This window comes from Miniopterus natalensis, chromosome 12 (assembly GCF_054644295.1).
Source record: "Miniopterus natalensis isolate mMinNat1 chromosome 12, mMinNat1.hap1, whole genome shotgun sequence".
NCBI lineage: Eukaryota > Metazoa > Chordata > Mammalia > Chiroptera > Miniopteridae > Miniopterus > Miniopterus natalensis.
The window spans coordinates 73,891,048-73,918,295 of NC_142092.1; the positions used below are offsets into that span (position 1 = coordinate 73,891,048).

The 27,248-nt window shown below is 63.2% G+C and overlaps 3 protein-coding genes across 3 annotated transcripts in view; 2 read left to right on the plus strand and 1 right to left on the minus strand.

Annotated features, from left to right (window-relative positions):
- The first annotated feature begins 3,628 nt into the window (after positions 1 to 3,628).
- ENTPD8 (ectonucleoside triphosphate diphosphohydrolase 8) lies at positions 3,629 to 7,222 on the plus strand. The gene is made up of 10 exons (XM_087823084.1): positions 3,629 to 4,030; positions 4,113 to 4,234; positions 4,383 to 4,401; positions 4,798 to 5,012; positions 5,138 to 5,297; positions 5,392 to 5,622; positions 5,703 to 5,966; positions 6,159 to 6,269; positions 6,453 to 6,587; positions 6,669 to 7,222. The coding sequence occupies exons 1-10, from the start codon at positions 3,905 to 3,907 to the stop codon at positions 6,858 to 6,860; spliced, it is 1,575 nt and encodes a 524-aa protein (XP_087679210.1). The 5' UTR covers positions 3,629 to 3,904; the 3' UTR covers positions 6,861 to 7,222.
- Positions 7,223 to 7,448: 226 nt separating this feature from the next.
- Positions 7,449 to 14,910, minus strand: NOXA1 (NADPH oxidase activator 1). The gene is made up of 14 exons (XM_016211769.2): positions 14,734 to 14,910; positions 12,905 to 12,987; positions 12,071 to 12,179; positions 10,977 to 11,111; positions 10,558 to 10,665; positions 10,404 to 10,466; positions 10,080 to 10,123; positions 9,440 to 9,572; positions 8,831 to 8,870; positions 8,575 to 8,633; positions 8,241 to 8,395; positions 7,893 to 8,007; positions 7,676 to 7,790; positions 7,449 to 7,579 (listed from the first exon to the last, which is right to left on the minus strand). Exons 1-14 carry the CDS (start codon positions 14,908 to 14,910, stop codon positions 7,449 to 7,451), a joined length of 1,467 nt encoding a protein of 488 aa, XP_016067255.2.
- Positions 14,911 to 15,469: 559 nt separating this feature from the next.
- The window catches only part of EXD3 (exonuclease 3'-5' domain containing 3), a 41,611-nt gene continuing 29,832 nt past the window's right edge, over positions 15,470 to 27,248 (plus strand). The window contains exons 1-5 of the mRNA XM_087823085.1: positions 15,470 to 15,615; positions 18,308 to 18,540; positions 23,944 to 24,008; positions 24,650 to 24,823; positions 25,146 to 25,313. Coding sequence (XP_087679211.1) covers positions 18,366 to 18,540; positions 23,944 to 24,008; positions 24,650 to 24,823; positions 25,146 to 25,313 — 582 coding nt within the window. The 5' untranslated portion in view covers positions 15,470 to 15,615; positions 18,308 to 18,365. The remainder of the gene's footprint in view (positions 15,616 to 18,307; positions 18,541 to 23,943; positions 24,009 to 24,649; positions 24,824 to 25,145; positions 25,314 to 27,248) is intronic.

Consider the following 27,248-nt stretch of genomic DNA (forward strand, 5'->3'; position numbering starts at 1 on the left):
TGACAAGCTGGACGCCTTTCCTCCAAGATCAGGAACAAAACAAGGATTTCACTCTTGTCGCGTTTATTGAACACAGAGTTGGGGGTTCTAGCCAGAGCAACTAGGCAAGAAAAAGAAATAAAAGGCTTCCACATTGAAAACCCAGAAGTAAAACGGTTACTGCTTGCAGATGACATATTTTATATAGAAAAACCCTAAAGACTCCACCAGAAACTGTTAGAACCAATACGTTCAGCAAGGATACAGGATACAAAACCAATGCACAAAAGTCTGCTGCATTTTTCTACATTAATAATGAACTATCAGAAATTAAGAAAACAATCTCATTTAGAGTTGCATTAAGAAACCCAAAACACCTAGGGATAAATTTAGCCAAGGAAGTGAAAGACCTGTAGATTGAAAACTATAAGACATTAATGGAAAAATGATTGAAGACACAAATACATGGAAAGATATTCTGTGCTCATGAATTGGAAGAATTAATGTTAAAATGTCCACACTACCCAAAACGATGGACAGAGTCAATGCAATCCCTCTCAAAGTTCCAACGGCACTTTTTACAAAAATAGAACAAACCAACCTAAAATTTGTGTGAAGCCACAAAAGACCCCAAATAGCCAAAGAAATCTGAAAAAAGAAAAACAAAGCTGGAGGCATGTCACGCCCCGACTTCAAACTATATTACAAAACTATAGCGATCGAAACAGTGTGGTATTGGCATAAAAAACCATATCAGTGGAACAGAACAGAGGACCCTGAAATAAACCCCGGCATGGGTATGTGGTCGATCAATTTATGACAAAGAAACCAAAACTACGCAATGGGGAAAGGATAATCTCTTCAATAAGCGATGCTGGGAAAACAGCAGCCACATGCCGGAGAATGAAATCGGACCCGTCTTACACCGCACCCCCCAAGTAACACAAAATGAATTAACGACTTGAACTCGAGCCTAAAACTAGAAGAAAATACAGGCAGTAACCTCCTTGACGTCGGACGCGGCGATGATTTTCTTTTAAAACCTGACACCAAATCAAAAGTAACAAAAGCAGCGAAAAGCAAGTGGGACCACAGCAAACTACAAGGCTTCTGCCCGGCAAAGGAGGCCGTCAACCAAACGAAAGGCAGCCTGCGGTCGGGGAGAAAACGCAAACCATGCACCTGCTAAGGGGCGGATGCCCGAAGTAAAGAAGTCAGAGGCAGAAGACAACAGTGAGAGGCAATCCAATTAGAAAGCGGGCAGAGGAGCGGCTGGGGGCGCCGCGGAGCTCTGGGCTGTGACAGCCTGCCCCCCGACTTCCACTTCCTCGCTCTGCGTGAGGCCCTTGCTCCGTGGGTCCCTCCCGTGGCCGCGGCTGCCCACACACGGCTGCGGTCCTTTCTCGTTCTCAAAGAAGTCCTTTTTGGTGACGGGCTACCTGGCGGACTTCTGTTCATGACAACCCGGGCGGGCGTTTTTCCAAAGACACAGAGATGGCCGACAGGTCCCCGAAAAGACGCTCAAGGCCCCCGATCACCCCGGGAAACGCAGAGATACCCCCGCACACCCGTCGGGAGGGCCATCGGGCACATGTATGCAAATTAGGCCGCGGGAAGGCACGTCAGGCCCTGGTTTGAATTACGCCACAGTGCGTGTCACCCCACCCGCCCGACGGGCTAGAGGTAAAACCTGAGACACCCAGTACTGAGGAGGGCGGGAGACGGGGCCCTCCTGCCCGAACCGAGGGGTGGTTTCCAATCAAGTTAAAAGTGGCCTGACCCAGCCACCCTGACCTGTCTCCTGGGCCCGTCCAGCAGAGACCTGTGCCTAAGTGTCCCTACACCTCCTCACGGTCAGAAAGGGGAAACCCCCGAAACGCCTTGGACGGGGGAGGCCCAGCTGTGCACCTGGACTCCACGTGGGCACGGAGGGGGGATCGCTGGCACCCCAATAGCCTCGGCCTTGTGCCCGTGGGAGAAGCCAGGCTCAGTCCATCCCTGGGAACTTGTCCCCAAAGACAGACTGTTGAGAGGGAGCTGATTTTGGGGTGGGGCAGCCGGGCGGGCGAGGCCACAGTGGCTCACTGGAGGGAGGGCCGGGGCCACCTGGCCGTGCACCGAGGGGCGGTTTTGCTGTGCACGGAACACCCCACCCTCGGGGGCTGAGGCTGCAGCTCCGCCCCCTGGCCTTTGCCCCGGCTCAGCCCTCAGGCCCCCCCTTGTCGGGTCACCTGACTCTGACCTGCTGTGGCCTGAACCCTGGCGCTCTTCTTGCAGCTGGGGGAGGGTGGAGTCGGAGGGCAAAGTCCAGCAGCCTCCAAGGAGGGGAAGGGCAGGCAGAGCGGGGTGACATCTCTGGGCAGCAGGGGGTTGGGGAGGCCCTCGGTGGTGGGCGGATGACCCTGGGCAGTGGGCAGAGCTCAGCCCCCCTGAGCCAGTCACTGTCTGCGACCCGGGGCTGGGGGTCCACGAGCTGGGCGTGGGCAGCTCTGGCCGGCAGTGCACCTGCTTCCAGACTCCGTCACCTGCCGGCTGCAGATCCAGGTCCTGGAGGGTGGTGACTAATGGGGTGGGGAGGCGGGGAGGGGCAGGACGGCACTTGGCCGGTGCCTGAGGGACAACACTCCAGCGACCTCCTTGCTGCAGCCGGTTGTCTGCCAGTCCAGGTGAGGGGGCTGACCAGTCTTACGGGGAGCTATCCTGGTCTAAGGGTGCTGACCACTGCTAAGGGGGTGCTGACCAGTCCTGAGGAGCTGTCCTGGTCTGAGGGGCTTTCCTGACTCTGGGGAGCCTGCCGTTCCCTTCGCCTGCCCACTGGGGGCTCAGATGCTACATCCCCTGGAGGTGGGGTGTGGCATGGGGTCCTGGGGTCCCTGGCCCTGCCTGTCACCTGTTTGTCTCTGAGGTGGCCTGGGGCCTGGGTGCTGGTTGGCATCAGGTGGGTCCCATCTAGGCCTGGCCCCCTGCAGCAGGCCACCTGTCTTCCCTGAGCCTCCGTCTTCCCTCCTTAAAACGGGGTCAGAGCCACAGCCCATGGCAGCCCGGCGTAGCCCAGGGCCTGGACAGAGGCTCCTGCCTCCCCTCACACACCCCGTTTGAATGAAGCGCCCAACCTTTGTTTGCCTTCCTGCGGGAACAGTCGATATACAAAACCACGTGAACCCCAAGGTGCTGCCCACTCAGAGATCAGGTTCCTTTGGGCAGTGGTGCCAGCTGCCCCGCGGCTCCTGGTGACCCTGCCTGCCCGGGAAATCCAGAGGGCCCTGCACTTTGGGGTCAGCCAGGCTGGCTGCCAAGGGGCCCTCCGTCCGGGGCCAAGGGAGATATTTCGGCTCAGACTGGCGAAGCTGGAGGCTGATTTTGAATGGAAAGCAGGTGTCTCTGTTAGCTCCGCCTCGAGGTCCTTTAGTGGAGGCGGCCTGCTCACAGGACCCGCTGGCTTCATTCATTGGTTGCAGGAGGTCACCTGTGCCCTTCCTCAGGCCTGACCTCAGGGCTCCCAGAGAGAAAACCCCACCTGGGAGAGGCCTGGGGTGAGGCCCAGAGGGGAGGCAGGCGGGCGGGAGGTGGGGTCCTGGGTCTCCCCACTCAGTGCAGAGCTGGGGCTCCTTCCCCTGGGGGTGAGGTGGGAGAGCAGGGGTCCTGGGAGGGCCGGCTGCCCAGATAACAGGGAGGGGGCAGGTGGGCAGCCCTGCTCGTCCTGGATGTGGCCATACAGAGGTGTGGCCCCGGACTCTCAGGGCTCTACGTCCCCAGACGCTTGGCTCTCCACACACACCGGCCCCCACCTGTGAGCCCCTGGGCTCCTGAGGCTGGTCTTTGGCTCTGCCCGTTGACCCAGCAAGGTGGGCTGGACCCCGGGAGGGCGGAGTGGGGGGGCCTGCCCACTGCTGCCACCGCCCCCAGGTCCAGCCCTGCCCCCACCATGAAGCTGACCTGCAAGGAGCGGGTCCTCACGGCCATGCTGGGTGCCATGGTGGCCCTGGCCATCACCACTCTCATTCTGATCCTGGTGGAGGCCACCAGCATCCTCCTGCCCGCAGACACCAAGGTGCGCCGGGCCCTGAGCAGGGGGCGGGCTGGGCGGAGGGGGGTGCGGCCCCCGGCCCTCCTGACCCCAGTGTCGCTACCAGTTTGGGATCGTGTTTGACGCGGGGTCCTCCCACACGTCCCTCTTTGTGTACCGGTGGCCAGCGGACAAGGAGAATGATACAGGCGTGGTCAGCCAGGCCCTGGCCTGCCAGGTGAAAGGTCAGTTCCCTCAAAGGTGGGCGGTGTTGGGAGCCCCTGCCCACTGCCTGGATGGGCTTCCCAGCCGGGCAGAGGGCTGGGAGGTGGCACAGGCTGGTCTCCATCCCTCAGCAAGTCAGCGCATTAACCTCAAGGAAAGGGGACTCAGAGAGGTTGAGTGAGTTGCCCCAGGTGGCACAGCTGGTCGGTGGGGTACAGGGACAGAGCCTGCAGTTGCCTCCCAGGGTCCAGACAGGTCCCCACCTGAGCTGCAGAGACCCTGCTCAGCCCTTCCTGCCTCTCCAGCCTCTGGGGCTCCCGGGGTTCCTGTGCTTGTGGCCCCCCCCCCCCCCCCAGCCTCTGCAGCTGCCTCTGGGGCTTCCTTCCTGTGTCTCAAATGCCCTCTCCTTTCTCGAATAAGGGTCCCTGTCATTGAATGTGGGGCCCCCAAGGGAATCCAGGATGACCTCACCTTAACTTAATTACATCTGCAAAGTCCCCTTTTCCAAATAAGGTCACACTTGGAGGTTCTGGCAGGGGCGAGGGTGTGGACACACCTTTCAGGGACCACTGTCCAACCCCCCACAGGCCCTTTCAGTCCAGCCAGCCTTCGGGGCCTGGAGCCCAGTCCTCCTGGGGTGCTGTGTTTCAGGCCCGGGAATCTCCTCCTACACCTCCAACCCGTCACAGGCTGGCGAGAGCCTGCGGGGCTGCCTGGAGGAGGCGCTGGCCACGATCCCAGAGGCCCAGCATCAGCACACGCCCTTGTTCCTGGGGGCCACGGCTGGCATGAGGCTGCTCAGGTGAGGTGGGCAGTGTGGAGCGGCTGTGAGCGCTGTGGTCTCAACGCCCCGGGGTGGGTGTGGATGGGTGGGCGTGGGCTGCCGGCCAGCTTCGCCCCCAACCCTCCCTCCGCCTCTCTGCGCAGCCAAAAGAACAGCTCCCAGGCCGAGGAGATCTTTGCAGCCATCACCCAGGTCCTGGGCCGGGCCCCCGTGGACTTCCGGGGCGCCGAGCTCCTGGCTGGTCAGGATGAAGGTGCCTTAGGTTGGATCACCATTAACTACGTCCTGGGCTTGCTGGTCAAGGTGAATGAGCAGCCCCAGGGTGGGGGTGAGGGCTGGAGGAGCCGGGCTGAGTCCTCCTGGTCAGTCCCGGAACCTGGTGCCCCTCTGTGCTCAGTACTCCTTCTCTGGAGAGTGGATCCGGCCTTCCGAGGGGACACTGGTGGGCGCCCTGGACATGGGTGGGGCCTCCACCCAGATCACCTTCGTGCCCGGAGGCCCCATTCTGGACGAGAGCACCCAGGCCACCTTCCTCCTCTACGGCTTCAAGCACAGCGTCTACACCCACAGCTACCTCTGCTTCGGGCGCGACCAGATTCTGAACAGGCTGCTGGCTGGGCTGGTGCAGGTGGGCTCCCCGGGGGAGGAGGCTTGCTGGGTGCCCTGCCCCAGGCAGGTGCTCACGGCTGCCTCCCACCCTCCCTGCAGAGCAGCCCGGGCCAGCGCATCCGCCACCCCTGCTACCACAGTGGCTACCAGGACACACTGTCCCTGGCCCCCGTGTACGAGTCGCCGTGTGTCCAAGCTGCATATCCCCCCGGCTTCCCCCAGAACCTGACTGTGGAAGGGACGGGGAACCCTGGGGCCTGCGTCTCGGCCATCCGGGGCCTCTTCAACTTCTCCAGCTGCAAGGGCCAAAAAGACTGTGCCTTCAACGGGGTCTACCAGCCCCCCCTGCAGGGCCCATTCTATGTGAGCACTAGGGCCCCAGTCCCCTCCTGAGCCCCAGGGGCCTGGCACCAGGTGGGCCCAGACCGAGCCCTGGGCGGGTGGGACAGGTGGCCTCCTGGAGACTCGGCACCCCGGGGTGGGACAGGACGGGGACCTGGCCTGCCTGGGCACCGCTCCTTCACAGACATACCCGTCTCCCCGCCTCCCCTTCAGGCCTTCTCCAACTTCTACTACACCTTCCACTTCCTGAACCTCACCTCCGGGCAGCCACTGGCCACGGTCAACGCCACTGTCTGGGAATTCTGCCAAAAGCCCTGGAAGCTGGTGGGTGGGTCCCAGGGCCACAGCTTCCCTGAGCAGGGACTCGGGGACCCCACTGGGCCAGTGTGGCAGTGGGTGTGGGGGCGCCGTGGAAGGGAGGACAGCCCCCTGGCCGCACGTGGGACCAGCCCCCAGCAGCATAGGATGTGTGTGGCCTCACCTGGTCCCTCCCCTTCCCCTGCCCAGGTGGAGGCGACGTGGCCGGGGCAGAAGCGTTGGCTACGTGACTATTGTGCCTCCGGCCTGTACATCCTCACGCTCCTGCTCGAGGGCTATGGCTTCAGCGAGGAGACCTGGCCCAGCATCAAGTTCCGCAAGCAGGTGGCTGGCCCCAGACCCGGGGAGGGCGGGCAGGAGCCCGGGGGTGGCGGCCGCAGCCCTGACCGCGTGTGTGCCCTGCAGGCTGGAGGCGCCGACATTGGCTGGACGCTGGGCTACATGCTGAACCTGACCAACATGATCCCGGCCGAGGCGCCCGCCCAGTGGTGGGCAGAGAGCTATGGAGTCTGGGTGGCCAGTGTCGTCTTTGTGGTGCTGACCCTTGTGGCCATTCTCACGGCAGCTGCAGCCCAGCTCCTCTGGCCCCGGGACTGAGTGGGCAGCCTTCTGGCGCAGGGGAGGCCCGGCTTCCGCAGCCCAGGGGCCACCCCAGCCCGGACGCCTGAGCTGGCTGGAGCCGGCCGAGCTCCTGCCCCGCGGGGCCTCGGAGGGGCTCGTCCTGCGGCTCTGACATCAGAGCTGCTCTGGCCACGGAGGCTGTGCTGTGGCCCCATCCGAGCCCCTATCCTGGCACCCTGGGTCCCCTTCTCCACGGTTCTCTCCAGGGCAGGGAGCATCTGTCTGCACAGATGCCCGGCTGCCGGGACCGCTGGGCTGTGACTGCAGTGTCAGAGGGACTTGGAGCTAGTCAAGCCCAGGAGTGGGGAGTGACGGCTGGAGCAGGAAGGGGCCTGAGTCCCTGGGAGGGGCAAGTGGGGGGCCCAGGGTCCCCAGAGTCCGCAGAGCCTCAGGAGGAGGCTGGGGGAGGCCCAGCCTGAAGCCCACGTGTTTCCTGGCCGGAGGGAGGCGTGACTTCTCCGGAGCAGCCCGCCCCCACCCGGAATGGCTGAGCCCAGAATATGTCCACGCCTTGCTGGGGGCTGACCACTTTTATTAAAACCCTCTCTCCTGCCTCGTGACTTCTCAGGGCTGGTCTCGCGGCCCAGGTGGGCGGTCGTCGGGGCTCCTCGCGTGCTGGTCGGCCAGGACCACAAAGCACTTGGGGAAGATGCCCGTGCGGCCATCACGGTGGCCCTCCAGCCACGCGTGGTCCACTGCAAGGAACCAGGGCAATGAGCCACGTCCCCTTACGGACCCGTGTGCTCCCGTGGGCCCGCAGGGTGACGGGGAGAGGGCACTGCCTGCCCGACCTGCACACAGGACATCCACAGTATCTCCCGGCTGCAAGTCCAGGTCCTCGGGTCCCTGGGCCGAGTAGCTGTGCTGGGCCACCACCTGGTAGAGGACAGGCCGGCCACCTACTGCCTGTGACAGAGCGGCACTGCAGGGCCAGCAGGGCACCAGAGGGTCCTGGGCCTCCCCCAGAGCCGCCTGACCCAGCCCAGGCCCGTGCTCTCCGAGGCTCACCTGGCACCGGAGCTGCAGGCCCGTGGACTCAGAAGCCGCGTCCCGCCAGGCCCTCTGCAGCCCCTCCTCCTCTGGGAGGGGGACCCAGCGCCCCTTGTCACCTGGCTCCCGGTAACTGCAAAGAGACTCATCAGAGTGGGCAGCCAGGGGCTGTCAGCCTGCCCAGGGCAAGGGCTGTGGGGAGGGTGCTGACCTGGGACACCTGCAGCTCCTGATGGGTCCAGCTCCTCTTCCAGCTGAGGCCTGGGGTTCCCTCCCTGGGGCTCCCTCTCTGGGCTACCCTCCCTGGGGTGCCCTCCCTGGGCTTGGGGCTGAGAGGTGCCCGGCTGAGCCCACTGTCCTGCCCACCTGAGCTGCCCACACTGGGCCTGGTGAGGGAGGGCCTGGCTCAGCAGGGTCCTCAGGCTGGACAGGTCAGCTCCTTGTGGGGCCTTCAGGGCCAGGGTGAAGGCACACTGCACCATGATGGTCACCAAGGACTTGGAGTCCCCTGCAGCCACTCCCTGGGGTCAGGCAGAAAGACGGTGGTAGGATTTGGGCCTGAGGTGAGGGCAGGGACGGAGAGGGTGGGAGGGGCTGGGTAAGGGACTGAAGGCTTCATCAGCCAGGGTCCCTGGGGCTATAAAGAGGGACAGGGCCTGGTCTTGGGGCCCCCACGACCCTGGGAGTAGGGACTTCTTACCCCAGCATCCACAGGATCCTCAGAGGGTTCAGGGTGTGGCCCCCCAGCTGCCAGCGGCCCTGCAGAGGGGGATGGAGTGGGGACTCAGGTGGGCACCCCCACAAAGGGGAACATTTTGGAGGACCTGCCAGATCACTGCCCACAGGGAGGCCCGAGGCCACCAGTTTCTTCCTCAGGGGTCAGAGAGGTTTCTCTTAGCCCCCCAGATGCCTACTTCCTCCGAGTGCCCCTCACCTACCACTCAGGACACCCTTACCTAGAGGAACCTGTTTGCCAGCTTGGTCCGTGTGGGGACTCTGCAAAAAAAGCCACAGGCTCTGCTGGGCCACGGTGGGGGCCGGGAGTGGGGCCTCGAGGGTGGGGCCTTCAGGGTGGGGGCCAGGCAGTGGTGGGGCAGGGATGGGGGCCAGGGCGTGGTGGGAACATCGGGTGAACAAAGTCCTTGATAAACTGTGAAACTGAATGGCTGTGTGTGTGGCTGGACCCCCTCTGGCCACACCTGCCAGTGAAGCCCAAGTCCCTTCCTCCTCAGCCTCACCCAGCACCTGGGGGCTTCCCATGTCCAGGAAAGGAGGCAGGGGTGATGGGGGCCCCAACTGAGGGGTGGGAGACAGCAGAGACTTGTGGGCTGCAGGCCAGTCCCCCCCAGGGACCACCAGGCCCTGTCTGCACTGGAGAGAGCAGCAGCCTGCCTTCCCCCATATCCCCGGCCTGACGGAGGGAGTCAAAGCTCTGTCTCCCAGCGGGCAAGGAGGCTGCCTGCCCTGCTCTGAGACCCTTGTGATGTCCAGCGGTGGCCACTGGCCCCCACGCTCAGCCAGGGGTGGGGAGTCCTCCCTGCCCATCCCCACCCTGGCTCACACACCTGCTCATCAGAGGTGACGGGTGCGCAGTGGTCGGCCTGCCCCGCCTGGCCAGACGCGACCTCCATGTCTGCGCCGGAGGGCGTCCTGGGGCGGAGGGGGGTGCCAGATCCACAGGAGCCTGTGTCGTGCACCCTGGGGGGAGGGGGCCCCATTCTCAGGGCTCATTCTCTTGACCCGGCTGCCCCCTTGGTCAAGAGCTCTGCCAAAGGTGGGCCTGAGGGAGCCCTGAGTGCAGAGCAGAGGAGCTATGGGGAGCCTGGCCCAGGCGTGGGGCTTGCTCTGCCTCCATGCCCTGTGCTACCTTGAACTGCACCAGTCAGAGCCACCCCCTCTCCAAGGCCCAGGTTTGGCAGTGGGGGAGGGGGTGCCTACCTCACAACGCAGCCCAGCCTGCGCCCCTCCCCGGCACCTCACTCTGTCCCTCCACGCTGCCTGGAGCCCATCGAGGCCTGAGCGGAGGTCCGATGGGAGCAGGACAGGGGGAACCCTGAGCCTCTGGACAAATATGAACACAGAAGGGCTGAGAAAGGCTGGGTGCCCCCAGTCCTGGGAGCTCTGGCCAGTATCAACCTGAGAAAGGACATGACAGTCCTGGCCCCTGGCCGGAAGCAAGCACACAGGGGAGACACCCCTTCCTACCTTGGGCCAGCCCGGGGCCTGGCTCCACCATGGTCATCCTGAACCTGTGGGCAGAGCGGCATCCTGCTTGGTGCATAGACTCCCATAGGGGGGTGGTGCCAGGGCAGGCTGGCTGGCAGGGCTCTCCCAGGGGAGACTGTGATTTTCAGGCTGTCCCATGCATGGGATAGGATGGCCACCCCCAATTTCAGATCAGAGGGAAGTTGGGGAGCCCAGGAGGGCTCAGAGCAGGTTCAGCATCTCCCTTCCTCGGCAGGGGAGGCCTGCAGCGCTCTGACCCACAAAACCCAGAGGAGGAGGCTGAGGGGGAAGGCACCCACCCACCTGGGGCTGCCGCGGCCGAACGCCCTGGGGCTGGTCAGTGAGCATGGCAGAGGCTACCACCACCTGGTGAGGGACAGCAGGCGGTGGCCAGGTCAGGAGGTGATGGCTCCTGAGTATGTGGGGTCTGAGAAGCGAGAAGCAGCCCCCCTTTTACCTTGGCCTTGCCCAGGAAATCCACGGGCTCCAGGTGCTCCAGGTGCCGCCTGTGAGGCCGGAAGACCTCGCCCCTGGGGACCCTCCGAGGCTGCAGGGGAACCTGTTTCTGGAGGGAGTTGGCCTGTGCAGACCTGTGTCTGATCGGGCCGCACCTGCGGGAGCCCCTGAGCTCTGGAGCAAAAGGGGCCACTTGGGGCCACCACCTCCTCCCACAGGCCATACAAAGCCCTCGCCCAGCCTCCACACCTGGGCACATGGCCACCTCCCTCCGGAAGTTTCTCCATCTCAGACAGTTGGTCCTGAGGGGTCTGTACTTATGTGAGCCCCAAACTGCAGGCTCTGGGCCCCGTCAGCCAGTCTGGGTCAGCTCAGGAGCCCGGGGCAGGGCTGGCCTGGTTGTCCTCACCTGCGCCTCACCTGCACTTGAGCCAGGGCAACGTTCAGGTCGCCGCGGGCCCCTCCCGGCCCCTTGGAGATGGCTTCCTCCAGGCTGCGGGCGGCCTCGGCCCAAAGCCCCAGCCCACACTGTGTCGCTGCCACATTGAACAGCACCTGGAAGCCAAGCGAAAGGTGAGGCAGCAGCCGGGCCCGGCCCTGTCCCACTCCTAGGGCAATCCTCTGGCCCAAGCCAAGCCCTTGGCCTGCTCATGGCCCCTCCCCCAATCCCATTACCAGGTCCCACGCCTGGTCCAGCTGGCATGTTCCCCAGCCACAGTTGCCAGGTCTCTTCTGGGTGCCCAGCCACGTGAAGCTTACCTGGCTCAGTGGTGGTCACTCTCTGGGACACCCCCTCCCAGTGGCCCATCGCTCTGGCCCATCTCCATCTCTGGGGCATCCTCTAGCCTGTCTCACCCCATTCTGCATCTGGCAGGACCCCCTCATGGCCCTTTCCTCCCTGCACTGCACTCCATGGGTCTGGGGGGCTGCCTTTTTCTGCCCTGTCCCCTCTGCCATGGAAAGGGCTTTTGATGGAAATGTTGGATTGGGTTAAGGCTGTCACCAGCAGGGACCTGAGGGGGACAGCAGGTGCTCTTCCAACAAGAGAAACTGCTGTCCCTGAGGCCTGCCGGGTGACCATGCTCCTGGAGCCGGCTGGCCACCCACTGGGGACCCTGCACCAGGGCCTGGTGGGAGCCACCTGCTCTGTTCAGTGCCCTGGGCCAGGGGACACAGGTGGGCTGTGGACCCACACCTGACGGGCCTTTCTCCGTGATTCCCAGGGGGCTCCAAGGCAGTGTGTTTCTGGGCATGCTGGGAGTATGAGGGGTCCTCCCAATGCCCCTCTCCACCGGGGCCCTGGCCTCCTTGGGGTAGAAGAGTGACCAGTGGGGACTAGGGAGCACCCTGGTGAGAGGAAGCCTCTGTCCACAGAGCCCCACCTGTGACAGTAACAGACAACGGGGCCCAGAGGACGGGGCCTGCAGGAATCAAGAGCCCTGGAAGGACCACTGGGCCACCTCCCCATGGACAGCATCTGGAGGCCCCGCGGGCCCCACCTCTCACACGCTCACCTCCCAGGCCTGCAGCTTGAACCGCAGACCCAGCTGTGTGTAGTCGATGACGGTGTTCCCCCTCAGCTGCGCCAGGGCCAGCTGGAAGTCGGACAAGGCCTCCTGGAACCTGCGGGCAGCCGGGAACAGGGTGGGGCTTCAGCAGGGAAAAGGGCCTAGCCCTGCCCCAGCTCCAGGGACATCTGCTGGGGGCAGTAGTGGTCACTCAGGTCCTGACGAAGGGTACAAGGGGTCAATGCTCAGATGTGGCTGCATCTCGAGTGTGGGGTGGTGCCCAACTCTGAATTCTGGGCATCTTGCTCCCCTGCCTGGGGCCCCTGTCTGCACCCCAGACCCTCTTTGGAACCCCAAATGTGCCCTGCGCATTTCCCTCCTGCTTCTCAGGCCCCCCACTCCCTGAAGGCCTTCCCCTGCAGAGCCCTGCTGCCAGCTCCCTGACTCCACCGGTCCCCCTCCCCCAGGGAGGCTCCTGGGCTGAGCCTGTGTGCCCAGTGTGGGGCCTTCTGTGCGGCTTGTCCTGGGGCCAGGCTTGTCTCTGGGAAGGGCTACAGTGCAGACACCCTGGTGAGCAGTGAGAACTCCAAGCACCTCTGGGTGCTGGGACCCACCACGCCAGCCCTGCCCTCGGTTTCCACACCAGTCCTGCTACAGCAGCCATGGTGAGGGACAAAGGAGGGGATGCCCTCAATGGTGCTGTGTGAGCCTCACAGAGACCAGAGACTGTGGCTCTGCCCCACGTCCCACTCCCGTCCAGGAGGAGGTGACCCCTGGGAGGGGGGCGGAGGCAGGAACACAAGGGGCTGTCAGAGGAGTAACAAGGAGGCCTGTGCTCACCTCTCCAGCTGGAAGTGGGCCACTCCTCGCTGGAGGAAGCCAACAGCCAGGCAGGCGTCCTTGCTCACTGCCTGGTCGAATGCCTGGGGATAAAAATGCCCTTGGAGCGCCAAGATCTGTAACCCGCCACCCCCTGTCACAGACGCAGTGCAGAAGGACAACCAGGGACAGGGCCAAGGAATTCCATCCATGGGCCTTGCGACAGCCACCTGCGGGTGAAAGCCCCCTACCAGGCCAGGGGCGCTCAGAGCTCACGCGTAGGCGTGCGCAGGGCCATTCAGCTCCCCTCGCTGCTACAACCTAACCCCCCACACACCTGAGCCCCTGAGGCGCCTGGTGGGGGCTCAGAGTGCGGGGAGGCAGTGTCACAAACCACTTTGTTTACCACGAGGACAGAGAGCGGACAGAGGGAGGCAGCCCCGCACAGCGATGATGGTTACCTCTGGGGGATGTGGTTATGCAAGGTTTCTGTCTTTGTAGGTCCTATTTTTGGTAGCTCACGCACAATGACACACTTCTCATCCAGTGAGTCAGAAAGCACAACGCGGCTCTCCCTTAAACCGCACCCAGAAGTGACGTCATCTGTCCCTAACGGGGACAGAGGCCGCAGGAGCCGTGTCATGGTCTTACTCTCCCTAGTCTGGGGGGGGAGGGGCTTGTCAAACTGAATCCAACCCAAGGTCAAAGGTGCGCTCGGAGGTCCTGAGTGGTGGCCACTCAGGGCCGATGGAAGCCCTCGTTCGCTGTCCCGCCACCCGGAGCATCCTGATCAGGGCTCGGCTGAAGCTCACACAGCAGAGCAGTCCCAGCACCCCCTCCTCACCTGGGCCACCCCCAGGACGATTACTAATGGTAGCTGTCCCGTCTGCTTTGACTTTAGACAGCACTGCGGCCCCTCCTTTGGGGCAGGGGAGACTGGACGCCTCGCCACAACCTGCGTCCCCTCTCGTTAAATCAGTTTACCGAAGTGAGGACCAGCGTCCAGTGGCTGGGCTCCCTTCCTTGGGCAACATTTGAACTGAAAAGGCTCCTGAGAACTGTGGCTTCGTACGCAAGGTCAGAAATGACGGGGTCCCCTGTGCACGTTGCCCAGGCCCCTCCAGTGGAGGAGTCTGGGAGACACTGACAGGGCTGCTCTTCCGTGTGGCACCGTCTTTCCCTTTCATTTTCTCCGACAGAAGTCGGGGACCAGCAGCGCTGGGTGAACATAAAGCCTCTAAAGGGCAGCGTGGCTCTCTGCTGCCCCCTCGGCGGAACCAGGTGTGTGGGTCCCTGTGCACCCCTGAGCTCTTGGTTCTGTTTAGGGGAGCGGGTTGGAAGACACATGAGCACTCACGTCTGGGGTTTGGGCAAAGAGTTGTCGCCTCACCATCATCACAGGCATCTGGTGAAACCCCTTGCCCCAAACTTCACCCCTTGGGGGACAGGTAGGCCCCTTCCCAGCCGGATCCAGCCTGGAGCTTGTTTCCAGGTTTGTTAGCACCTGGGTGAGCACCTGCGCGGGTGTCGGCCGCGGCCCTGCCCCATGACCGCAGAGCCTGGCATTTGGTCGTCGCCGAGAGGAGGCAGTGAGAAGCCTGCACCCCTGCTGGCCGCCTCAGCTCAGGCGAGGGTCCCCTGACCACACAGCTCCCACCTGCCTTAGGGGTTCACCGGGGCAGAACGCTGAGCGGACATCCCCAGGTGGCCTCCGGAGGAAGGGGGGGCGGGGGGCTTATCCCCGCAGCCGGGTCCTCTTCACGCCCCGCGCAGGGTCAGGAGGGCCCCCAGTGCCAGGCAACAGCCTCCCCCATTGGCAGAGGCTCAGCGGCCCCCCGGCGCCCGCTCACCCGCAGCGCGGCCTCGGGGTCCCCGGCCAGCAGGTGCACGCAGCCCACGTTGAAGCACATTTTGGCGGGCGGCTCCGGGACGCCCGAGAAGAGGCGCAGGGCGCAGCCCCAGTCCCCGCGCTCCACGGCCTGCACGCCCCGCTGCCAGTCGCGCACCCGGTCCCCGAGCGAGGGCATGGCGGCGTCCGCACCCGTCCCACCCGCAGAAGGCGCAGCTTCCGGCAGGAGCGCCCCGGGGGCGGCTTGGGGTCCCCGGAGGGGTCGGGGGGAGGGCGGGGCGCCGAGGGCGCGGAGCAGGGAAGTCGGCGCCCGGAGAGGGGCTCGGGCTGTGGGCCCCTCCGAGGAGCCAGGGGCGGGGGCCAGGGGCGGAGGGCCGCGGGGCACCTGGGCGAGGGCAGGAATCCGAGAGCGCCAGGTGCGCCACGCCTCCCGCGGGCCTGGGCGCCCCCTGGCGGCAGGGCGGCCCCGCCCCTTCCCGCACCAGCCCCGACCACGCCCCCAGCAGCGGCCCCGCCCCCGCCCCGACCCGCCAGCCCCGACCACGCCCCCAGCAGCGGCCCCGCTCCCGCCCCGACCACGCCCCCACGCGCGGCCACGCCCCTCACAGAGCCAGCCCCGCCCACGCCCAGCTTCGGCCCCGCCCGTTCCCGCGCCAGCCCCGCCCCGCCCCGCCAGCCCCGACCACGCCCCCAGCAGCGACCCAGCCCCGCCCCTCCGTCTGGCCCCGCCCCCGGACGTGGGCCGAGAGGCTGGGAGCGCTCGGCTTCCCCGCGGGGCCCGGAGCCCGCCCGGCAACCTCGGTCTGGGTGCTGCCGAGAAAGCCGTCCGGGTCCGCTGCTGCCGCGGCCCGCTCAAGGTTCCGGGCGGACCCCGCGGGCTCAGGTGAGCGACCCCCGGGTGTGGGCCGAGTGGGCGGCCTCGGGGGCGGCTGCGGGGCGGGAGACAGGGCTGGGCCTCGGGGCTGCAGGTGGGCAGGGGCTCAGCCCAGCGCCCCGTAGCGGCCGAGCTGCCTGTCGCCCCCGCCCGCCTGCCCGCGGGCCGAGTCTGACGGGCGCGAAGTCCGGTCCTCGGGGCCCTGCGGGCTGGGCACCGGCAACAGGCCACGAAGGGTCTCCCCCGCGCGCGGCCAGTGCCGCAGGGGGACACCACGGCGGGGGCTCGAGAGGCAGGCCCTGCAGACCCCAGGTGGGGACACGGGAGCCCTTCCGGGAGCCCGGCCGCGCCTCGGAGCCGGAGGGGCGGCCCCAGGGCTCCCCGGGGGGCGCAGGTGGACGGCGGCGCCCCAGCCACACTTCTGGGGACTCTCTCAGGAGCCCACGTCTCCCGGCCCCTCCGCCCTCCCCAGGGCTCCCCTTCTTTCCCCCAGAGAGGGGGGCTCAGCGAGCAGGCAGGACCCAGCATCATCCCACCCCTGCAGCTGGGTGGGCCCCGCGCGGCGATGGGCAGATGGGCCTGTTGACCTTAAAAAAGTGAAAGTTATTTTAGCAGCAAAAATGGGTTCATTTGGGAACAGCAAAGAATTGCTATTCGGGACGAGCGAGCCGAAGCAAACCCGCGGACAGGAGGAAGCTGGGAGGGGCTGTTTGAGCGAAAGTGCACTGGAGGGAGCGAGGGGCCCGGAGGCCACTCCCCTCCGGCCGGGCTGCGGGGCCGCCGGTGCCCCGCGCGGGCCCCTCGGTCCCGCAGCTGGTGGTTCCGTCCGGTGGGGCTGGCGGCGCACGCGAGGGGCTGCGCCACAGCGCCCCCTGCTGGCCGGACTGCACCTGAAGCGAGGTTTCTTTTTTTCTGGTTCACGTAGTCAAGGAAGTTCTCCGGAAAACAGAACCAACTCCGGTGCAGAGAGGGAGAGACCGGTGATTTTAAGGAATTAGCTCAAGCAGTGGTGGGGGCTGGCAAGTCCAAAACCTGCAGGGAGGGCTTGCAGGCTGGAGAGCCAGGGCAGAGCTGATGCTGCAGCCCAGGGCTGAGGCCGCCTGCAGGCCAAATTCCCTCTTCCCTGGGAACCTCAGTCTTTTCCTCTTAGGGCCTTCAACTGATTGGGTGAAGCCCACCCACACTATGAAGGAGGATCTGCATTACTACAAGTCTGTTGTTTTAAATGTTAACCTCATCTAAAAATACTTTCACCGCAACATGTGACTGTTTGACCAACTCTCTGGGCACCATGGCCTCACCAAGTTGACACATAAAATTATTCACCACACTACCCAACCCCAGAAATGCTCAGAGGGCACACAGAGGTCCAGTCCACTCACTGGCTCCTCCCATGACCGGTTCCTTCCTCTTCCTCTCTCCTGGGCCCCGCCTCCACCTGTCCACCTCCCAGTTCATTTTTTTTTTAAATATATCTTTATTGATTTCAGAGAGAGGAAAGCAGAGGAAGAGAGATAGAAACATCAATGATCAGAGAGTCATTGATCGGCTGCCTCCTGCAGGCCCCCAACTGGGGATCGAGCCCACAACCCGGGCATGTGCCCTGACCTGGAATCAAACCCTGATCGCCTGGATCCTAGGTCAGCGCTCAACCGCTGAGCCATGTCCAGCCGGGCCCTTCCAGCTCAGGTCCTTGCTCCCTGCTTCCCAGAGATGAAGGCAGCTAGAGGGGACCCCGAGCACCTGCCCCCACATATCTGCCTCCCTTGAGAATATTCCTGCTCCCTTGAGGGCCTGCCCCTCTCTGGGGTTAATTCTGGAGCACAGATGTCAATCAAATGAGCAGGAATTGGATATTTGGGAATTGCTTGCAGCCCAATACAAGGTTGAATTGTTGTTGTTTTCTTTTTAAACAATGGTACTTTCCAAGAAAAAAATAAAATGCACATAAGATTTTTCTCTCAGGAAATAAAAAGGCTTGGATGTAATTGAGATGCTTAGCATCCAAGATCAGCTCCAAGAGACCAGGTGTCCTTGGGTCTGGGGCCACCTGGAGGCACACAGTTCCTCCCTCTGCTCTCACAGACCTGAGCTGGCTGCTGCTGGTCCCTGAGCTCATGTCTCCTTGCAGCCTCACCCTGGGGGGCACTGGGGTACAGCAGTGAACTCTTACCTTTGAGCTGGTCAGTCACATGTAAGACAGGAAACTCAGGAAATAGCCGTACTGTGTATTCCTTAAAATATGGATGTAAACACCCAAAGAAATGGCCGAAGGAGCCCCTGGGAGCGGCGCCTCTGGGAGGGGCCCTGTCCCCCACACCTGTGTCAAGGTCCTGGACACACACGGCGGCTGTGTATGTGTTACTGTGATACCCACAAATCTGCATGTAAGCAGGAAGTCTTTATAAGGCCTCACGTAAACAGGTCAAAGGAGGGAGACAGGATGCTCTCCACAAATACTTGTCCACAGAAATTGGTGGCCACTTGGGACTATGACAGTTGTTGCCCTCTTGGGTGTGCCTGTGTGTGGGGCGGGGAGCTCATGGGTTCTCACATATAGTAGATCCACCTCTGAGGCCAAGGCCACCTGGGTCCCCCACACCTCTGAGACCACAGAGGTGGGCCCTGCACATGGCCTGCCCATCGGGATCCCTTCTCCCTTCTGTGTGGAACCCAGAGCCTAATTGTCCCTCTTCTCTAGCTCCCTACTCCTTGAGCTGCCTGCTGCCTCCCCTGGCCTGGCCTGGCCCACCCCGAGGATGGACCCCAGACACCCTGCTGCTGTTGACCCTGCTGCTGGAGACCCTGCTGATGGTGAACCCACTAGTGACCCTGCTGGTGGTGACCCCACTGTTGGAGACCCTGCTGGTGGTGACCCCACTGCTGGTGACCCTGCTGCTGGTGACTCTGCTGGTGATGAGTGCTATTCTGTGGGTGAGCCTATGCCCCCCCCCCAACATGGCCCTAAGTCCAGTTGGGCTGCACTTGGCAGGGCTGGGTGTGTGGAGGGGGGGTGTGGGGGGGTGTTACACGGAGTGTGTGCTTGGTGTCATGTGTAGGGTCCACGTGTGGGATGTGTCTGGGATGCATGTACATGTGCAGAGAGTGGGGGTTCTGCACACGGGGTACATGTGTGTGCAAAGGCAGGGAACCCAGTGGAGGCATCCGGACGCTGTGGCTCTGTGTGGGGCTGGGGCACATGGGGTGGCCTCCGTGTGGAAGTGAGTGTGCAGGTGCCACCAGCCCTCAGGGTGTAGGACACGTAGCCCCACTCGCTGGATGACTGACACAGAAAACTGTCTGTGACTCCAGGAAGCAGCACAGGAACCACAGTGTGGGGGAGGCAGGGTGCAGGGGCTGGTGGGAACCGCAGCTTTTCCCCAAGTGCTGGCGCTGCACCCACACGAAATCCGCCATTCTGAGTTCCCAGCTGGACGCAGAGGCATTTCATCTTCTTGCCAAGAAGGAGAAGGGGGAGGGAACTGGCCGCATCTGATCAACAAGGGGCCTGGCCAGGCGCTGAGCGTGGGAGCCCAGGGACCCCATGGGGTGCCCCCACCCTGCTCCCAGGCCCCCTCTGGTGGGGCTGCCTGTGGGGTCCGGACCTACCCAGAAGGCACCGAAGCCCTTTCCAGCTGAGGCTCTCTCTCTCTGTTTCTCCCAACACCCCTGGTCCTCCTGGAACCCCAGACCTTTTGCAGGTGGTCTCTGTAGGCTCAAGGGGCACATGTCCTGCTCTTAGTGTACACTGTGCAGGGTGAGGGCCCAGGCACCTACCTGCCTCTTGGCCAGCGCTTTTCCCACCTGCCCCCAGGATGGGTTCTCCAGGCCCCGATGGGTTCTCTGACACCCACCCTGCTGTGACTTCATATCAACCCCCCCACCAGACACAGCTCCCCCCATCACACACAGCCCCCAGCCCGCCTAGTACACCTGCCTGCTGGCCTGCGAGTGTCCAGCTCTGCTGACAGGTGCCCGGGGTACCTCGGGGGACCTCAGGCTGGGACAGCCCTCATCAGTACGCATGTGCCCCTCAGGGTCTGGGCTGCACCCAGGATGCCTGTGGCCGCTCTGCTGGGTTTGCTGCTGAGCAGGACCCTCCTTGCCTGTGTCTCCTGGAGCTCTGCCACCCCTGAGACCTTAGGGCCTCCATTTGCCCTGGACCGTCTGGCAGGAAGGCAGAGCACCAGTGTCGGGTCAGCCCCAGGCCACGAGGAGTGTCTGCTTGGCTCCTCCAGCCAGTCCTGCCGCTGGTGGCCAAGAGTAATGAGGGACAAGAACACTCGGCCTTTTCCTCCCACCCTTCCCGCCCAGGGCCAAGAAAACATTCTTAATTGAGACGTCAACTGGGCTCAAATGTTGTTTTTCTCCCGAAAACACGGCCTTCTCATGGGCTGAATCAGAGAAGCCGCGTCCCCGGTGTCCAGCTGTGCCAGGTTTCGGATGCTGGAGCTCCCATGGATGTTAGGGTCCAACTGCAGCAGTCCCGGGAAGCCTGTCCCCGTGCCCCCCTCACAGGCCTGTGCCAGCTGGGACCACAGTGTGTCTGCCACACTGGTGCCCAGAATCAGGTGCTGGGTGAGGGCTTCTCCTGCCCCTGGGGCTGTGGGACCCGCCATGGGCTGTGATACGAGAGAGGCCGTGAAAACAGACCACTCCATACCCTGCTAGGAGAGCTCACTCTCCTTGCTGTGTGACCACTGGAAAGCCACTTAACCTCTCTGTTCCCTCATCAGAAAAAAATGGTTGTGAGCCAATACTTAGCTCCATTTGTGAGCAGTGAACACAAAACTGCCGGACAAGGTGCCGAGAGGGCATTTTGTGGTCTTTCCAGTCCTTGGTCAGACGGAATCTATTTTGTTGAGGCTGAGGTTCGGGCCATGCTTTGGAATCTCCGGCTCTGCCCACAGCACACACAGTTTCAGTGACTGTGCTTTTCCGACCCTCCAGTCTCGCAGGAATGAAGGGCTCTCTGGCTCTTTTCCTAGTTTCTTTTTCCATGTAGACATCAGATGAGCTTGTTTGGTGTTTTTACCGGACTTCAGGACTCCTGCGGTTGGGCGAGGGGCACCTGCCGTGGGGAAGCCCTGTGGCTCCTGGACAGCCGCCCGTGGAGGGGTCTGCTCCCGGCCCTCTGCCTCAGTGTCTGCTCCTAACAAAAGGAGTGGCCTTGCCCTGGGCCCTGGGGGAGGGACGAGCCACCTACACTTGACCCGCAGACCTGGAGCCGCGAGCAGCAAGTCTGCTCGGGAAACTTTCCCCCCGGCCTTATACACGGGACGCTCCTCAGCCGGGCTTTCTAACAGGTGTCGCCTCCGCATTCCTGCTGTGAGCAGAGGTTTCCCTCCCAGCAGCTTCTCTAACGGCAAGTGAAACCTTCAGGTTTCTATGTGCTGTTCATGCGCACACCCCTGGGGGCCCGCCAGGCGTGAGGCCTTCCCTGCGTGCTGGCCTGGACCCATCTGTGCTGAGTACGGTCTGTCTTTGAGGCTCACATTCTTGGGGAGAAGCAGGACATCGGGACGCAGACGGTACCCTGTCACCCCATTGCCAGGATGTTTGTGTCTGCGTGTTGCTACTTTGCCGGGAAACGGTGGATTGTGAAATGTTGCCCTGTGTTGAGCCTCTGGGTCCAGCTCACTGATTAATTCTGATAACGGTCCTCAGGTTCTTTATGGCTTTCTGCATAATTAGTCATCACTTCAGTGAGTAACAGTGCTTTTGTTTTTATTTGCAAAGACATTTTGGGGGCGCAGTTTTAGACTCACAGCAAAATTAAGCAAGTACAGAGATTTCCCATAGACCCCTTCTCCCCGCCCAGACAGCCTCCCCATCATCAACACCCCTCCAGGGTGGTCTGTCACGATCCACGAACTATTGTCGACTGAGACGTAGCATCAACTCCGTGTTTGTCACCACAGAGGACTTATTCAGGAAAAACAAAGGGCTGCAACCCGGTGGGCGCAGATGTGGTGAGAAGACGGAGGGGCGTTTGTAGGAGGCGAGGGAGGGGGAGTTATAGCGAGAGCTTTGTCCTACGCAGGCCTCCTGCAGGGCTCTCCCTGCCCCACAGACCCTCCTGGCTTGAAGTCCCAGCTACTCTCATCACCCTGAGTCCACGGTTGACATCAGCGTCACTCTTGGTGCTGTGTGTCTGTGGGTTTGGACAGATGTGTAATGACATGTGTCCACTATTACAGCGTCACGCAGGGCAGTTTCACTGCCCTAAAGTCCCCTGTGCTCCACCTGTTCATCCCCCACCCCCTGGCCCCTGACCCTGCCCCCTGACCCTGCCCCCTGGTCATTTCACTGTCCCACAGTTTGGCCTTTTCCGGATGGCACAGGGTTGGAGTCACACCATGTGCAGCCTTGTCCGACTGGCTCCTCTCACTTGGCCACATGCGTGTAAGGTTCCTCCGTGTCTTTTCGTGGCCCACAGCTCAGGGTTTGTGCCTGAATGGTCTCCCACTGTCTGGATGGACACAGTTTCTTATCAGAGTAACAATGTTTCCATCGCTCGGTCCTGCATCCTGCACGGCGCCTGCCTCCAAGGATGCTCAGAGTTAAGCTCTGTTTCTGAGGTTGGTTACACTGTAGCCGCCTTTTGTACCATTGAGGATGTTTCCTCAATTCTCAGTTTTCTGTGTGGCTTCTTCAACGGTGACTGGGGTTCCCCTGTGAGCTAAGTGTCCTGCACCCACTGGGAGGGCTGCCTGGTCCCCTGGTCCACAAATGAGTCACAGTGATGGACATCCGGCTGTTCACTCAGTGTCCGGACTGCCTGGCACACACCCCCTTCTCCCGCACAGCGCAGGTCGAACCCCTGGTGTCTCGTCTGGGTCCCTGAGTCTGGGTCCTGTGTTGGCTGCTCTCCAGGGTGTGGAGGGCCGTCCGCCACTGGGGGCCTCTCCCTCTGGGTGCCATCTGCTGCAGGGGCCTGGTGGGTTGTCAGCCCCTCCATTCTCGGGTGAGGCCACCAGGGCTCCCAGCCCCCAGGTTTGAGCTGGACAGTCCATTAGTAATCTCTCCTCTCTCCCAGTATGGGCTCTCATGCAGGCCCTGACTCTGACCCCTGACCCCACCCCCTGTGTGGGGGCCTGGCTGGGCCTGGGTACGTGCCAGGGGCTTCTCTACCTCCCTGGGACGGCCAGGGGCATGCCAGGAGCCCTGCCTCCTTTGGCTGCCATCCCTCCTGTCCTCCCCTGTCCTCCCAGCTCTGAGCCCAGTGGCCCCAATAGTTCTTGACAAAAGAATGGGTTCCTTCTGGACATTCCCTCTGGGTCCTGGTTCAATGATTCTTCAGCACGGCTGGAGGCTGAGGGCTGAACTCACAGAGCCAGAAAGAAGGGCCTGGCTGCCTGGCAGCTGGGGCAGGGTCTGTGCCACCCTGGGGCCTGGGGTAGGGACGGGGCAGAGGTGGGGGGGACAGACGGGTTGATGAGGCTGGTGGGCTTCACTGAGGCACAGATGGTGGGAGGCCTGGGGTTGGGGTGGCAATGGGGGTCGCCCTCTGAGGCAACCAGGGGGCGCTGGTGGCTGTGGGCAGCTCAGAGCTGGGTGTTGGGCCCCCAGCCTCACAGGTGGCAGCGACCTTTCCAGACCAGCTGACTCTTCTTGGTGCTGACCTTGGACCTGGTCTGAGGGCCCTGCCCTTTTCCACTGTGAGGGTGACCCTGACCTCCCCTGGGCCCCATGTCCTGCAGGTTCTTCCCCAGCCAGCACTGGGCTGAGTGAGTGTCCACTCCGTGGTCTCTAGGCCATGTGCAGGGACCGGAGCTTGGGCAAGCAACAGGACTGTGGGTGGGGGCCCTGGGAGCACTTGGCCATGGAGGGGGAAGCTTTGGGGAGCAGCTAGCCTTCTGGGGGTGCAGCAGGAGCCAGGGTATAGGAGGGGCAAGGATGCAGCCAGGACCACATTGGGGTCTCTGGAGGGACTGGAGGCTGGCCATGCTGGGCAGTGGGGGGGGGGGGGGGGTAGGCTGTGACCAACTCGGAGGCGTGGGGGTGCCAGACCCCACTGGACATGCCCTGTGGCCCAGCTGGCCCCTGTGGGGTCTGGTCAGTGCTGTGGGCCTAGCCCTGCTGTCTGCTGCCCGCTGTCTGCTCACACGGCTGGTTGGCATGGTTGTTCTGGGACCCACAGCCCAACTTGGCTGAAATGTGAGCCCGGGCTCCCTGGACTGTGGGTGGAAGCCCACTGGTGAGCAGACAGGCCCAGGGAAGGGACAGTGGGAGCTCTGGCCAGAGAGGGCATGGGAGGCCGTGGGCAGTGCATGGTGTCTGTGGTGAGCCCCCAGCCCACCACACAGCCCTCCAGGCCCTGTCTCGTCCCCCCAGGCCAAGACATGTTTGTGCTCCTGCAGACCCTGCAGATGCTGTGGTCCAATCGGGAGCTGCAGCAGGTGAGCACATGGGCTTCGGGTGCCTGGCCGCTGGCCTCAGTGGGCCAGCCCATCGGAATGTTCTGGTGGCCTAGAGTGGGAGGGAAGAGCCTCCACCCAGCTTCTGCACAGAACAGTGGTCCTGGTGGGCCATGGCCACTTGTGCCCTGTGTGGAGCCAGGGCTCCCACTGGCCCACCGAAGGCCTTGTCCACAGCAGCCTCTCCCAGGGAGGGCGGCCAGATGATAACTGGCCTAGCCATCGAGGGACATATTGGTCCAGCGGGAGGAGATGGCCCTGGCAGGGACCCCTAGGCCACATACCCAGCCACCTCCCATCTTGGCCTGTGCAGGGAGGGCAGCTTCCTTTGTGGGCCCCACGGTGGCAAAGGCACAGACAAGTAACTCGAGCCTCTTGGACAGAGCATCGCCCTCTGGCCTGGGGAGCAAGCCCTTGGTCTTTATGGGACATCAGTGTGGACAGTGACTGCCTCCTGGCCCGGGGTGCAGGAACAGGGCAGAACCTTGGCACAGGAGACGGTGGAGGCCAGGGTGCTGCCCGGTGACCCCGTTCTATCTCCCCACAGACTTGCTTTAACGTCTCTGTGCCCGGACAGGGCTGATGAGAGGATTCGCTGACAGTGAGGTTTCGTGTCTCTGCAGCTCAAAGAGGAAGCCTGGAGGGGATTTGCTGCCCTGGACGACCCGCGAGCTAGACTCCTGGATCTGCTGGACAGTGGCCGGGGCTGGCGGTGGAAGGGCCCCTCCCTGGAGGCCTGGGTCACCTGTGAGCTGCAGCGCTGGCTGCAGACACAGCCTCCCCCGGGGCCCTCGCAGGTGAGCCCCACCCTTAGCCCTACAGGCCGTGCTCCAGAGACCACTTCCTCCCACCCCGTCCACCCTTCTCAGGCACTGCGGGCTCCACATCCAGCTGACGGGGCCTCTGCAGCCAGCTGGGGTTGCCCACGATGGTGGGGCTGGGCACTCGGCCTTAGTACTCGGCCATTGCACCCAGGCCTGGTAGCCTGACCCTCAGCCCCCTGACAGCCACATGTCTCCCCCACCGTTATCCCCCATCCTCCGGGCCTCACCTGCCCACCACCAAGCCCTTGGCCACAGGATGCCTCCACTGGCTGAGGCCGGGTCTTGGGCCTTACAGGGCAGCCTGGAGCTGAAGCAGCTGCAGGCCCGTGCGGTCAGGGTCCTGACCGAGAGCCCCCCCAGTCTTGTGGAGCCGCTGGTCAGCATCTTCCAGCTGCAGGACACAGACCGAAGCCCCCTGCTGGCCCACGTCAACCGGCTCCACCAGGAGGGCAAGTTCAAGGAAGTGAGTGTGACCTCGAGTGGCCCGGGCTTTTCCCTGTGGGGGTGGGTGGACTCAGGGACAGTCCTTCCGAGGCTCAGGCTGTGGCTCCCATCTGCTTATGGAGTCCTCGGGGTGAGTGGGAGGGAGCTGGGCTCACAGGGTCCACCCGGAAGATCCTCGTTGCCCTTCCACTGCTGGGAACCTTGGGGACGGCCACCTGGGGACCCAGCTCAGGGCCACGCCTGGTGTCAGGGTCCCAGGAGCCCCCCACGCTGTGCCTGGGCTTGCCCCCCCCGCCATGGTCCTTCCTCCTGAGGTGTCACTGGGCCCTCACACTCTGTCAGCAGCATGGGGACACCAAAGCCACTTACCCGGATGCTGCCACCGGCTCCGTTAAATCCTGGAGACATCTCAGGGGCCCAGAGGAGCAGGGCTGTGGGAGAAGCTAGTGATGGTCCCTCTGCCCATCCATGCCACCCCTTAGGGTGAGGTCGGGTTGCTGTGCCTTTTCTCTCCCCTCCTGCCCCACGAGGCCACTGGCCCCCATGTTGGTGTCCCCTAGAAGTAGGAGCAGCACCCCCCCTGCGAGAGCCCTGGGTGTTATGCCTGCTGCCTCTCGGACCTGTCAGGGGCCCTCCCTGGGAGTCGAGGGGCCGAGCTCTGGGCGGCATCCCCTCCTGCATGTTTGCTGGTTCCCTTGGACTGGGTCAGACCAGCGGTGGTGACTAGGAGGGACTGACTCCCCAAGGGACCTGTGGGCTCCCGGCTGTCACAGGGCATCCCACCTGCACCAGCAGCCCTGGGCCAGCCCCGCGGCCTCACACTCATGATTTTTGTGGACGTTCAGTGGGCAGCACAGTGCTGGCACCTGGGGGCACAGATCTCCGGTCTTGTCAGTGAGAGCTGCCCAGTGTGAGCCATGCGTTTGGGGGCTCCAGAGAGGGGTCGTTGCCCCCTTACCGTGGGGAAGGTGAGTCACAGAAGCGACAGCTGTGGGCCTCGGGGTAAAGATGGAGGCTTTGCCATCCGAGGTTCGCTGGGTCTCCTTTGTGAGCAAGACCAGAAGCTCCCGAGGGAAGGTGGAGCCTGGCCGGGAGCTCCGGGGGTGAACCGGTCCAGGTGAGGCAATAGGGAGCGGTGGGCCTCAGAGAGCAGGGGGAGGTGCCCTGTGCAGTGGCTCTGGCTTCTCCCTGCGGTGACATGTGACAATCACAGCGTGGGCTTGGGGCTGCGAGGGTGGATCCTGAGTGCGAGCGTGGGCAGGGGCGGGGGCGGGAGGGCTCTCACAGAGGGAGGAGTCCGGTGTCTATCCAGGGATCAGAGGCTCGGTCCTGCTACCACACCCGTGGCCTCCTTGAGCCCAGAGACGATCCTGTCCAGGGACAGAGCTGCTCAGGGGCCCTGACCCCGTACCCGGAGCTGCTCAGGATGGAGGGTGAGGGGGTCACAGAGGCAGGACCCCTGCCCCCGTGTGGGCCTCCTCCCCAAGAGGCTCGCCCTGGAGAGGAGGCTGGTTGGAGCGTAGGTGCCGGGGCTTGGAGGTGTGTGCCATGCGCAGGCCGCCCTGGGCTCCTCTCCTGACGTTGCTGCCTGCCACCCCGGCCGGCCCGGCTTTCGTCTGGCGGCTGGTGAATGGCGCTGAGACGCTAAGATGGCCGGGCGGGGACAATGTGGGGCCGGCTCCTGCTCACAGGGCGAGAGCCATTCTCAGGGCTGAATGGGCGGCTGGGCCTGCGGAGAATGCAGGACGCAGAAGGCCGGCTAGCGTTTCACGTCTTCTGTTACACTCGAGCCTTTCAAAGAGTGTCTGGGCCGCTGAATGCGCCTCCCTCGAGCTCCGAGGCAGGAATCCCAACACAAAGGGGGCTCTTGTCCCGCACAGGCCCCTTCTGCGCAGAAAAGCCATTGTCCGGACGGGCCGCCCGGCAGGCGGTGTATGCTCCAGTGCCCGCGCCG